This window comes from Scyliorhinus torazame, chromosome 3 (assembly GCF_047496885.1).
Source record: "Scyliorhinus torazame isolate Kashiwa2021f chromosome 3, sScyTor2.1, whole genome shotgun sequence".
In the NCBI taxonomy this organism is placed as follows: domain Eukaryota; kingdom Metazoa; phylum Chordata; class Chondrichthyes; order Carcharhiniformes; family Scyliorhinidae; genus Scyliorhinus; species Scyliorhinus torazame.
In genome coordinates, this window is record NC_092709.1 from 225,791,248 (window position 1) to 225,804,768 (window position 13,521).

The 13,521-nt window shown below is 43.0% G+C and overlaps 1 protein-coding gene across 1 annotated transcript; it reads left to right on the forward strand.

Moving 5' to 3' along the window:
* Positions 1-871: 871 nt before the first annotated feature.
* On the forward strand, positions 872-3,237 carry htr1aa (5-hydroxytryptamine (serotonin) receptor 1A a). The gene has a single exon (XM_072496957.1). It carries the CDS (start codon positions 1,445-1,447, stop codon positions 2,669-2,671), a length of 1,227 nt encoding a protein of 408 aa, XP_072353058.1. The 5' UTR covers positions 872-1,444; the 3' UTR covers positions 2,672-3,237.
* The last annotated feature ends 10,284 nt before the right edge of the window (positions 3,238-13,521 follow it).

Consider the following 13,521-nt stretch of genomic DNA (forward strand, 5'->3'; position numbering starts at 1 on the left):
CATTAATAATAAAAAAACGAAGTCCAGTTTCGTGAAATAACTGAACTACGTCCATTAATTGACGAATTTCAGTTGAGGAGAAAACTCCCCGTGAAGCACACAATTGAATGAATGGCGTGTTGTGTGTGTGTAGCTTCTAGCTGGTTAATCTGTGAAGTTTGATTGAACGATCTCTAGGTGGCAGCAGATCTCCTTTGAGTTATGAGCCGTCCATGGTCCTGAAATGCGGGATTATAACATATTGATATTCCCAATAGATTTTAGTCACTTCAGGAATCACATCACAAATTTCCAGTACCCCAGAAAGGAGGGGAGAGCTCGGTGGGTGAGGGGGTTGTGGAGTCATCAGCATGTAAACTGCAATTCTTTTTTTGAAATTAAAATGGTAAGTTGTCTTTCATTCCAGTCTTTGGGCAAACGTTTAAAGTAATGGAAGCAAATCACGGGACGCTTTTGAATAGCACACCCATCTCTCCACTGTGCAATGTCTGGCTCCATTTTCATTACACATTTGATTCCGTCATCCCAGTTTTGCCTCGTCTTAAGTATTATTCAACGGTGTTATACAATACCTAAGGACTGATGGATATTGTGTGAATCTACTTTTACAATGTGCAGCATCCCTCTGCTCTCTTGGAGATTTGAAGGAAATTAACTTAGTGGAAAAGTTAGGAAACAAAGGCGTTCAGTGATGATTGAGTTAAATAAATATCTAGGAAGTGCACCCCCCCCCCCCCCCCCGCCACCCCCATACTCAAAACGGTCTCCAACATGAATATTTGTTTAACTGCGATATTCTTTTAGAGCCAATATTTCATTTTCGCATATTTGTCCTTTGTCCTGGTACAGAATTTACTGCAAAAACAAACGCCTACACATGGAGGAGGGCGAAGGGTCGCTCGGTGTTACCTCTAGGTGGAGGGAGGGGTGTGTATTAGACGAATTTCCTTCTCACTGTCATCACGTTGGGCAAGATACGCGCAGAAAACGGCCGAGCGACGTAAGATAATGACCAACTCCGTCTGCATTATTGATCCAAGAATCAGATCTACTTCAAGCACAGTGAGGGTGGGGGAGCTACTTTGGCTGACAGAGATTAAGAAACGTGTTGCTCAAGGTAGAGAAAAAAACAACAGAGGTGATGCAGAATCAAAAGGCTGACATGGTCCTGGCTGTTTCTACTTCCACTAACATCAGACTGAGCATCAGCATGGAAAGGCACACTTCAGGGATCTATTAGCGATCTGACGTATCCTGGACGGCAGTATATATTAATTCACTCAGCCACCATTCGTTGAGGGAAAAGCCAATGATTTATAGAACTAAGAAAGTAACGACGTGTGTGTTCTGTGGGCTTAGATGATCTTTCCCTTTAAATAATGTAGCTTCGCCTGGAATTTGGAGCCCGGAGGATTGACACAACTTCTCCTTCAAGTCTCTCGGAATGGAAATGTTCAACAACAGCACCTTCTCAGACTCCGCTTTCAGCAAGGACAACCAGACCAACTTTTCAGAGGTGACGCTCACTTATCAGATCGTAACTTCCTTGTTTATCGGAACTATGATCCTTTGTTCCATCATTGGAAATACTTGTGTGATCGCAGCTATAGCACTGGAGCGCTCTCTCCAAAACGTAGCCAACTATTTAATAGGATCGCTGGCTGTGACAGACCTGATGGTTTCTGTGTTAGTGCTACCTATGGCTGCTTTGTACCAAGTTCTGAACAAATGGACCCTGGGACAGGTAACCTGTGACATTTTTATCTCTTTAGATGTGTTGTGCTGTACATCTTCTATCATGCACCTTTGCGCTATTGCTCTAGACAGGTACTGGGCTATCACTGACCCAATAGACTATGTCAATAAGAGGACTCCCAGACGAGCTGCTGTCCTGATCAGCCTGACATGGCTGATCGGTTTTTTAATTTCAATCCCTCCCATGTTGGGCTGGAGAACACCCGAAGACAGAGCCGACCCCGATGCTTGTAACATTAGTGTGGATCCCGGCTACACCATTTATTCCACCTTCGGCGCCTTTTACATCCCCCTGATATTGATGTTAGTCCTGTACGGGCGAATATTCAAAGCCGCCAGGTTCCGCATTCGCAAGACCGTGAAGAAATCGGAGAAGCAAAAAGTAGCAGACACTTGCTTGACTGTGTCCCCGGCCGCCATGCAGAAGAAAAACAACTGTGAGAACAGCAAGAACTGGAAGAGGAGCGTGGAGCCGAGGCCCGCCTGTATCAACGGGGCGATCCGGCATGGAGAAGAGGGCTCCGTCTTAGAAGTCATCGAAGTCCACCAAAACTCCAAAAGCTACCTTCACCTGCCCAGCAACACCAACAGCCAATCGACACCGTGCTTTGAGGCTCGCAATGACAAGAACATTGAAGCGAAGAGAAAGGTGGCCCTTGCCCGCGAGAGGAAGACTGTGAAAACTTTGGGCATCATTATGGGCACCTTCATATTTTGCTGGTTGCCATTCTTCATCGTGGCCCTGGTCTTGCCATTTTGTGGACAACAATGTTACATGCCAAAGTGGCTCCAATCTGTCATCAACTGGCAAGGCTACTCCAATTCACTCCTAAATCCCATCATATATGCTTATTTCAATAAGGATTTCCAAAGTGCTTTCAAGAAAATTATCAAATGCAAGTTCTGCAGACAATGATTCAATCATCATTTCGACGATCATAGTTCATCATTGCGACATATTTGAGCAGAAAAGTTCACAACATTTTAGCATGTATCAACTTTTAATATTTATTTGAATCTGCATTTGTGACTGGAGTTCGACTGGATTCATCCTGTTTCTGTAGGCAGGTGACTACATTTGTGCGGGCAGCTTTTAACAACATTGTCAATCAGGACAGAAAGTCTATTCAGTTTCAATGTTAGATTATTTACCTAATCATGGTGTCCCTGAATGTAATTGAGAAGTAACTGTGTTGTTCTGCGATTTAATATATTAAAAAAAACACAGTCCTGGTCATTGCTGGTGAAGCCCAGTGCGTGACGGGATAAATTGCACCACTTACTGAAGGAAATTAATCGTGGGTTTAGCTAAATGTGCTTCGTTCCACAACCCATATAGCAGTTCTATGCTGTGTGTTGAGGTTTTCTGCTTGTCTTTATTTACTTTCGTGATTTTCGAAGTTGCAGATTTGGGTCTGTGATCGTTCGCAATCAGTAAAGTCACCATCACTTTAGAGAAAATAAAACTTGTCTGATAAAGAACATTCTCGCCTGTTTGCATTTATTGAATTGGCCTACATATCAGATGCAGCTAGACAACGCTTCATTCTAGTTAAACTATTGCCCGCTAACCTTGCTTTCTGACACACTTTCAGATGTTCACAAAGTGCTAGCCTGTTGTGTGGAACATAATTTGATTTAATATGAAAGATTCTATGGCAGAAAGCCATTGTGTGACGGCGAAGCCATCAAATGTATCTAGAAGGCAGTGAGATGCAGCGCTGTTTAAGCATAGTCCCAAATAGAGTGTGTGAAAACTCGATGAGGTTATACTGTAACATAGTGTTAGACAAAATAGCTGTGCCTTTCAAATAGTTTGTTCAACTGTGATTCTACGAACTCAAGTTCATTCCTTCATTAATGATAAATTATATTACAAGACTAGGCATGCTTGGGCCAGCGGATTGTACAGCAGACAAACTCGGAATCTTCTGAAAGGAGATATACATTGACCGACTCCAAGTCGTCTGTACCTGGGCAAAAGGTTTGCTCAGGACTTTGCCAGTAATTCAGACGAACCTTCTGCATTCGCTTCCATACAGTTCTCCCAGTTCACTGGGCTTCGATGTAACTTGGTTGTTACTAATCTTATTCTCCCCACGGTCCACACGGGAGGGGGGCGGGGGGACATCGGTGGCCGTACGGTAAGTTGTCTTCCAGGCATCCTTTACCGGGGGGCTGAGCTGAACTTCTGCTTTGAAAAAGATTCACAGGGGCTCGAAACGTTAACTCTATTTTATCTCCCCACAGATGCTGCCAGGCCCCCGCTGAGTTTGCCCAGCATGTTCTGTTTTATTTCTGCTTCAAGCATAGTTCCCAGTAGCGGAGCTGAGATTGGAGAAGCCACTTGCGCGGGAATTCAGGCTATATTGCCGCTGCTCCGTGACTTCACCAAGTTGTCCACCCCCTTCCCATCCCAAACCCTCCCGGCACACTGCTGCTTGTTAACTTTCCCGTTTCCAATTGACTGCTCTGTCATCTGAACCCATGTTTGTCAAACAAAAGTTGGAACCAAACGAACAAAGATTGTGAAAGTGTTGCTGTTTTTCTTAACCCCCACTCCCAAACTGACTTCTGCCAATGGTCCGTTAGATTACGAGGAAAACTTGGTTAATGAGGAAACATTGGCGAATCAATGAATAGATTGGCATTTATTGAATAACTGCACGAGGAGGCAGTAAAGAGAATTGTAGGGAAATCGCCAAATCCAACAGGGTGAGTATCAACAACCCAATATGTTGCGAGGAGAGCAAAGAGGGAATATGAGAAAGCTCTGGCTGGTAAAGTTAGGGAAAATCCCAAGATGTCCCATAAGTATTTCAATGAGAAGAGGGTAACCAGGGAAGGAGTAGGGCCCATTAGGGACCAACAGGGAAATCTGTGGGTGGACATTGGTAGGGTGTTGAACGAATATTTCACACCTGTCTTCAACCAAGAGAATGAAGATGTAGATATGGCACTCAGAGAGAGACTGTGTGGTTCTTGAGCAAATTGACATAGGGAGTTGGCAGGCTTAAAAGTGGACAAATCTCCTGGTCCAGATTAATTGTATCCCAGGTTGCTGTGGGAAGCAAGGGAGGAGATTACAGGGGCTTTGACCCAAATCTTTAGTTCCTCTCTGGCCACAGGGGAGGTGCCAGAGGACTAGTGGTCCCACTATTTAAGAAGGGTTGTAGAGATAAGCCAGGGAACTACAGACCAGTGAGTCTCACGTCAGTGGAAGGGAGACTATTGAAGAAAATTCTGAAGGAGAGAATCTATTTCCACTTGGAGAGGCAAGGTTTGATCATTGATAGTCAGCATGACTTTGTCAGAGGGAGGACATGCCTAACAGATTTGATCAAATTTTTTGAGGGGGTGACCAGGTGTGTAGATGAGGGTAGTGCAGTTGATGTATTTATATGGATTTCAGCAAAGCTTTTGGGGAGGCTACACCTGGTTAACTGTGTGCAATTCTGGTCACCATATTATAAAGAAGGATATGATTGGACTGGAGGGGGTGCAGAGGAGATTCGCCAAAATATTGCCTGGGATGGAACATTTAAGTAATGAAGAGAGGTTGGATAGGCTTGGGTTGTTTTTGTTGGAGCAGAGAAGACTGAGGGATGCCTGTTTGAGGTATACAAGATCATGAGGGGCATGGACAGGGTGGATAGGGAGCAGCTGTTCCCCTTAGTTGAAGGATCAGTCATGAGAAGACACAAGTGCAAGGTGAGGAGCAGGAGGTTTAGAGGGTTGTGAGGAAAACCTTTGTACCCACAGGGTGGTGATAATCTGGAATGCACTGCCTGGGTATAGGCAGGTTGCCTCACATCCTTAAGAAGTACCTGGATGGGCACTTGGCACGCATTAACATTCAAAGCTATTGGCCAAGTGCTGGCAAATGGAATTAGGTAGGCAGATCAAGAGGTTTTCATGTGTCGTTGCAGACTCGATGGGCCGAAGGACCTCTTCTGCATTGTATTTTCTGTGATTCTGTGATGTTCCATTGCTCGCGAACGGTGCTCTCTAACAACAGTTAACAAGGGAATGGCAGGTTTTGTTGTTTCCCGGACAACATTGATATAAGTAATAAAGATAACCCCATCAGATAAAGTGTTGATATGCTGAAACGTAAAGAAACGGATGACTGCCAAGCCAAGTCTAGTTTTTGCCTGAAATTGTGATGTGGAGGTGGCAAATCTTTCAACAATCCCTTTGGAAGAAACCCAGAATCTCTAACAAAATCCGCTAACTGTAAAATAATGTTTCTGAAAACGAGGTTGGTAGATAACCCATCACCCCCCCCCACCCTCTCTGTTTATTCCAGACATATTCAAGCGCTCTTCTAATTTCAATTAGTGTTTAGATTTCAAGCTACATAGAGACAAACAAGAATTATTTGTCTAGAATAAAATAGTGTTCAGTACAGTAAGAAAAAGAAGATTTTAGACTACTGTTTAAGAATCATGGACTACTTTACAGTAATGGGTCGCCCCTCGAGAATTGGAACAGACTGATTAGTAAAATCAGGAATGGGAGGATTGGTCCCATTATATTCTGTACCATGATCACCAAATAAACAATCAAGCGCTTGTACTTTGGTTATGATGGTTGATTAATCTATCCAACTAAATATCATATTTCTATATGTTAATGGGCTGCAGTGCTGTGAAGAGCTGAACCCAGTTCACAGTTAAATACTTCTGTAGAAAATCAAAGTAAATGGTCTTTTAACCACAATTGTCAAAAGCTCTAGGTAATACCTTTAATCCATAAAGGAGAAAGTGTAAGTTAAAACAATGATTTGACTTTTGTGAGTAGTGTATCTTGAGTTCCATTGAACCCTTTGCGGCATAGATGGAGGACATTTTGCCTATCCTGCCTGTGCCGGCTCTTTGCTTGAATAATACGAATGAAACCAATTGCTCTCCGAGTGCCTCTCCCTTTGTTTTCTTTTAAAATTTGCAATGTTCTCTACCTCCGTTATTTCACGTGCGAAACCATTCCACTCACTCTTTATAAATCACATTTTCTTAATCTGCCTTTGACATCTCTGCCCTTGCAAGTTATTATCTTCCAACCTTCCTTTCTTCTCCAAAGCACTTGAACGTGTTTTCTTCCCAAACCAAGCCCACCTTTCCCTTCAATTTTATCTTTGAATCCCTCTAAATAAGTTTTGTTGCCTACCACAATACTGAAAAGATCCTTATCAAAGTCACAAATTACACACCATGTGACTATGACCATAGTAAATTATACTCTCCTCATCCTTTACAACCTGTATGCAGCCTTCACCATTGTTAACACCATTTGCCTTCTGTTTCTCTCTTCTGAACTCCACTGATACGGGACTGCCCTCACCAGATTCCATTCCTATCTATGCAGTCATAGTCAGGGAATCACTTGCACTGGCTTTTCTTTCCGCTCACCCACTATTACGTCTGCAGTCTCTCCAAGAATCTATCCTCGGCCCTTCCAACTAGATCGGCCATGATTCATTTGAATGGTGGAGCGGGTGCGAGGAATCAAACTCCTGCTCTTAACATTTGTATGATCCTGCATTCTGCCCACTTTCCCCGGTATGTGGAAGGGTGGGATTGAAGGAGTTTGGGGATCACCGCTGTGTTTGGGGAGTAAGTAATTCAGAAGTTGTTGAGGTTGTTGAGAAGCTACTTAAGATGTCATTTATTATTGAATCCTAGATTTCGCAGCTATGCAAACTGCTTACTGACTTGTCAGCAAATCGTTGGTGTTACTGGAGCCCAAGTAGCTGAATAGGTAGCACCCCTGCCTGTGATCTAGAAGGTCCAGGTTCAAGTCCGACTCCAGGACTTCTTGGCCAAGTAAAGTGCATTCATATAACTCAAAGCAGGCTACGAATCAGCCTGCAAAATCCTTCCATGCTCCACACCATCTTACCAGGGAGAAAAGCGTATGAAGATAAACAAACTAGGTTTACTGAGGGGCGGTCACAGTAAGAAGAGCTTATTGTGAAACTGACAAGCTGTGAAGGCTTCATTCAGTTACACTGAGAACTCAGGTTGAGAACCAGGGCCTGGTTGGAGGCTGCTGTTCAAAGTACATCTTCTCTCGGAGTGCTTTCACAGCCTGATAGGTGGTTTCCAACATTGGAGGCAGGGTCATTGAGTAATTTTAAGGCAGAGGTAGAATCTTGACAAACAAGGGAGTCAAAGGTTATTGCGGGAAGGATTAATATGGAATGGTAGTTACAATCAGATCAGCCATGATCTAATTAAATGGGGGAGCAGGCTTGAGGGACCAAATGGCCTACTCATGCTCCTAATTTTTATGCTTGTTGGTGAGCTGTTAATTGGTTGATTCCGGTAAAGAGCAACGGGAAGGCCCACTAATCAAGAGGTTGGGTTAGCACGAATGGCCCGGCCATGCTCCTGCCAGTAAGATTCCACCTTTGTAATCTGGTTAAAAGAGAACTAGGATCTGGCTAGACAGCCAAGACAGTCCTTGTAACAGATAATAGGTAAAAGCATGAAAGAAAGGTGAGAAACAAGAAACATGTGAATAAATCGGATAGTCGGGAGTGGGGGGCATCAAGTTTGAAGTGGAAATTGAAGAATCTGGTGGAATATGGCAAGGTTGGATGTTCCAAAGAGAAGATAGGAGGCTGACATTGTGGGTGCAGAACCCTCCACCAGCACAATGTTCTGATAAAAGGTTTACAAATATGCAATCTCAGTTCAAATACATTTTTGCCAATAAGATGCTACAAAGTATGTAAAACTTTATGAAACATTTTATTTCCCTTTCCAAGCCAGTAATTGCATCAGCTTTGGCAAAGAGTCAGAACTGAAACATTAACCCAGCTTTCTGCTTCAGGTGGTGGTCAGTTTGATGTGTATTTTCAGCATTTTCTCCATATTCAGTTGCAGATTATCTTGTTATATGTGATTTTGATTACATACTGTCCTAATCAATTGCATAAAATTCCTTCCACGGCATAAAACATTTTTTCAAGGATCTGAGGACACTTTTCTCATGCCTGGAAAACACTGTACCTAAAAATTAGATGATCTCGATTTTGGATGGACAAATAGATTTTGTCTGAATTATTGTACCAGCAGTAAAAACATTTAATGCAGCTTTTCTCCAAAATACCTAAAGTTTCTGAAGAAGCCAATGCAATGCATTGGCCTCTGGATAGAGAAATGTGGGTTCAGCAGATTTGAGTTAATCTGTAAGTTCCCTCACCCTTTCTAAACAGGGACAAGAGAGGTGTACACATGGGTGCTGGCAGCGATAAACCGAGCACCACTCACCAGCAACCAAATGCTGATTTAAGTTTGACATTGGAGTGAAGCTTATTTGAAGTTTGCACTCTGCTAACCTTACATATCCAGTTTAAGTAGAGATCAAGCAGGTGTGCTTTGAGTAACTAGATGTGAATTAGGTTGCACAGTTTATATGAAGTTGAAACTGAAACAGACTCGTATTGATTGAATAGCATAATATAATTGATTTACTGACTATATGTATAAAACACATTCCCACAGCATATCACAGGACTTTATAATGCAATCAATACAGTAATGCATTTAATGAATTAATTCATTTTACTTAGTGCATCATTTATTCACCTGCGCTCCTTAAATGTAAGCAATTAAACAAATAACAATCAGCTTACCTCCTGATTCCCCAAAGACTTCCGACCATTTATAAAGCGCAAGTCAAGATTCAAATGAAATACTCTCTATTTATCTGGATGAGTGCAGCTCCAACAATACTTAAGAAACCAGACACCATCCTGTACAAAGCAGCTCACTTGATTGGCACCCCATCTAGTGCCTTTAACATTCACTCCCTCTACCACCAGTGCAATGCTGCAGCAGGGTGTACCACCCAGAGGAGGCACTGTGGCAACTCACTGAGATCCCTTTAGCAACACCTTCCAAACTCACAACCCCACCATCAAGAAGAACAAGGGTATCAGTGGATGGAAACACCACTGTGGTGATATGTGCATATGCATATCTGCATATAACTGTACATTGTTATGTTTGGTCTTCTATGCGTTGCACGACTGTTCACCTGTATGCCTTACTACCATCTCCTACTACCATCTCCTACAACCATCTGGTGATGGCCGGATGTGTCTCCACTTATATGGGAGTCCCTGGTTACATAACCACGGTCTTAAGACTGCATGGTGTGTCTGCACTGCCACCTACTGGTTGGAGGTCACACACCATTCATCTATTATATTGCCTATAGGCATATCACCACATCCCCCTTCCTCACAAACCATGAAGATTTGTTTACAAGCAACTTTGATTGTTTTAACTTTATACAATCATGATATTGTCTAACAATGTGAATGAGTTTAACTAGGGTGTCCATCTTGAGCTTCAGCGTCTTCCAGCGCGTTGAGTCACCTCAGGTTGCAGTTCACCAGATCGGTCTGCCCGCCGAATTCCTAACTTTGTCACTGCCATCGTTACCTTCAAATCTTCAGCACTCTTGGTACTATGTTGTGTTTGGTCTTCTATGCCTTGCAAAGGAATCCACCAAACACCTTGACTTGTCCAAACTAGGATCTTTATTGAATCACACATGGTAAGATAGCGATCTGTTACAGAGCAAGTTATCATGGAGTTTCTTTGTACTCCTCTGGAACTACACCTAGCATGAATGTTCACCTGTCTGTCTTACTACCATCTCTTGCAACCATCTGGTGATGGCCAGACGTTTATCCACTTTTATGGGAGTCCCCAGTCACATGACCTCAGTCTTGAGGCCACATGGTGCGTCTACACCGCCACTCACTGGTTGGAGGTTGCACACCGTCCATCTATGATATTGCCTATAGGCATATCACCACGTGCAGAATTGCACCAATGTATATATCTGTATATAACAAGAACAGTATATATATCTAATGATCAATACATGTAGTGACAGTCATGACCTCCTGCCAGTAGGTGGAACCAGACACCCATAGAGACACATATATATACCAGGGGACAGACGAGACAGGGCACTTGGTAGTAGGATGGAAATCAAGACAGGTGCATCTCACCTTAGCTCCACCTGACGTAGACATAATTGTCTGTACATAGAATTACATGGTTACCTTTCTGCATGTCAAGAATAAATACTTATCACAACCACACACTCATGTTCTATGCGTGTCTTCATGATCAGGGGAGCCATGGAACACAACAACCACGACCTGCAAATTCTCCTCCAAGTCAGAGAACATCTTGACTTGGAAACATTTTGGCATTCCTTCACAGTTGCTGAGTTAAAATCCTGGAATTCCCTCCCTAATTGCAGTTTAGTTACCTCCACCATGTGAATTACAATGGTTCAAGAAGATAGATTGCCACCAGCCTTTTAAGGGTAATTAGGGATCTGCAATAAATACTCACTGGGCGGGATTCTCCGCCGGCGGGATTCTCCGTTTTGCCGGCAGCCCGGGGGTTTCCCGACACCGTGGGCCTGCCCCACAATGGGAACCCCATTGGCTGGCCGGCGTAATGGAGAATCCCGCCGGCGGGTCGAGGCAGAAATGTGGCGGGGCGGAAAATCCAGCCCAATTTCTCAGTGAGGCTAATGCCCCATTTTGAATTAAAAAATGAATGTTGGCAAGAACATTTAGAGCATTCAAATAAATAATGAAATGCACTAAAAGGCTGTTATTTTTGTTATTTCACAACATATTTTCAAAATATAAAGACAAAACCAACATTTTGGGTTCACAGAAATGGATGTCTGGTTTTGAACCTGCAAAATTGAGGCATTTGTCTCTTGCTGGTTATAATTGAATTGTCTGGTATTTTATAACCCTGGCTGAAATTTTACACCACACTCGGCTGGCACAGTGGGGATGCATAAACTGGGGTAGAGTGGTAGAGAGTGACATGCATGTTGCTTTCTTATTTCCACTGACATTTTACCAATGGTGGAGCAGTACCGAGCAGTACACCCATCCTCGGCCCAATTGAAGTCCTGAAGTGGCTAATTAATAGCCACTCAAGGGCCTTTTCCTGCTGCTGCTGGTATTTTACGAGTGGCGGGGAGAGGCCCGCCAAATATGGCTGCCTGACTGACCTCGGTGAGTCCACACTCCTTACCCTTAATCTGGGTGTCCTGCACTGCTACTGGTCTGGGGTCTACTGAGATCCCATCAGTGATCACAGCTCCTGGGGCACTGCAGAGAGTGAAGAGCTGCCAGCACAGCATGGGCAAAGATTAATCTTGTGTTCACGTCAAAAGGTTATCCTTTGCTTTGCATTTCCTGAGTAAAACACTCTTAGATTGTCAGATTACAGTAAGCGTCTCGTGATGTTCTTGTTGGGCAATATCTTAATTACATTATGAGACCAAGGAGCCACATTCCTGATATAACTGTTTTGTAGCCTTCCTTCCACAGAGACATAACATTCATCTGGGGGTGCCAGGGCTGGTGAAGTTGGGCTCACTTTCCTGACAGTGGGCAGGACAAATGCCTCCAAATGAAATGTCAACCACTACATTTTCCATGGATCCAATCTTAACCTCTGAAAATATGAACAAACATTGCACCTTCAGTCATTCTGTTGTGGGAACCAATAAGAAAAAGATTCAAAGTATGAAGCCAATTGTGCCAAGAAAATAACCCAAAAAATGATAACAATGGGGTGGTAAGGTGGCACAGTGGTTAACGCTACTGCCTCACAGTGCCAGGGATCTGGAAACAATTCAATTCCGGCCTTGGGTCCCCCCCCCCCCAAGGGGTTGCATTAATTTTCAATACTTTGTCGTTGTGAAGAGGTGTGGTCTAGACATCCAATGTTATGACAGTTGTAGAGACTGGGCAGTTTACTACAATAACTAAAATCCCTCTATTAGATATGCCACTACGATATAGGACTGATACCCATTTGCTATGTTTCTGTAATCTTGTAACAACTTTCTAAAGATTTACAGCTTTGCAGACTGACTGACAATTACAACCAAAACCAGAGCTTCATTCTTAACTGTTAAGAGGGAGACCTTTAGGGACATTTTCATTTGTTTCATCCCTGGAAGGCCCCACAGAAAATTGACAAGCATGCCATATTAATGTTTCAATAACCTTATTGTATCTGGCCATTTGTCACAATTATCAATCATTTCCTCTGATAGCTTCTTGAAGTGAAAGATGAAAAACATAAGAAAATCTGATGTTAGGAAAACAAAAGGAGCTTATGGGGATTTAGATGTGTGCTGGTAAACATTAGAACTATGTTATAGTTTTAAGTGGGCTTAATTTAATGTTTCTGTGCCTGGAAAAGTAAAACGCAGATTCATTGGTTAAGTTCCAGCTGTGTTTCTATTGAGCTTAGCGAGGGCTACGGCATGAAGAATGAATAAAAGGCATAAGCATGCAGGTGTTGCCTAGCAACTGGGCCTTGTAAGGCAGAGAAGTTTCTAAGTTTTACTTTAGCTAATTTGATAGCAGCTGAAGACAGGTAGCTCTCACAGCTCTGCTGGGAAGAAATTGGTTCAGGAAGCTAGGGTGGGATTATTTCTCTCTGCTTTGCTGGAAGAAAAGCAATACCATGGAGTAATGGTGAAGAAAAAAAGTGAAGAGATCTGAAGAGCAGCTAGTTAAGGAAATTAGAGAAATGAATATAAATTTCTAAAAAGTCTGAGGTTATAAGTACTAGAACAGAGCATTGTTCAGTAAAGACCAACCAAGCTGAGAAGAAGGCTGAAATGCCAGAAAGATAGCTGAGATGCCAGAAAGATAGCTGAAGTGATTTTCAGGTTTGTGAGGTTTTACTA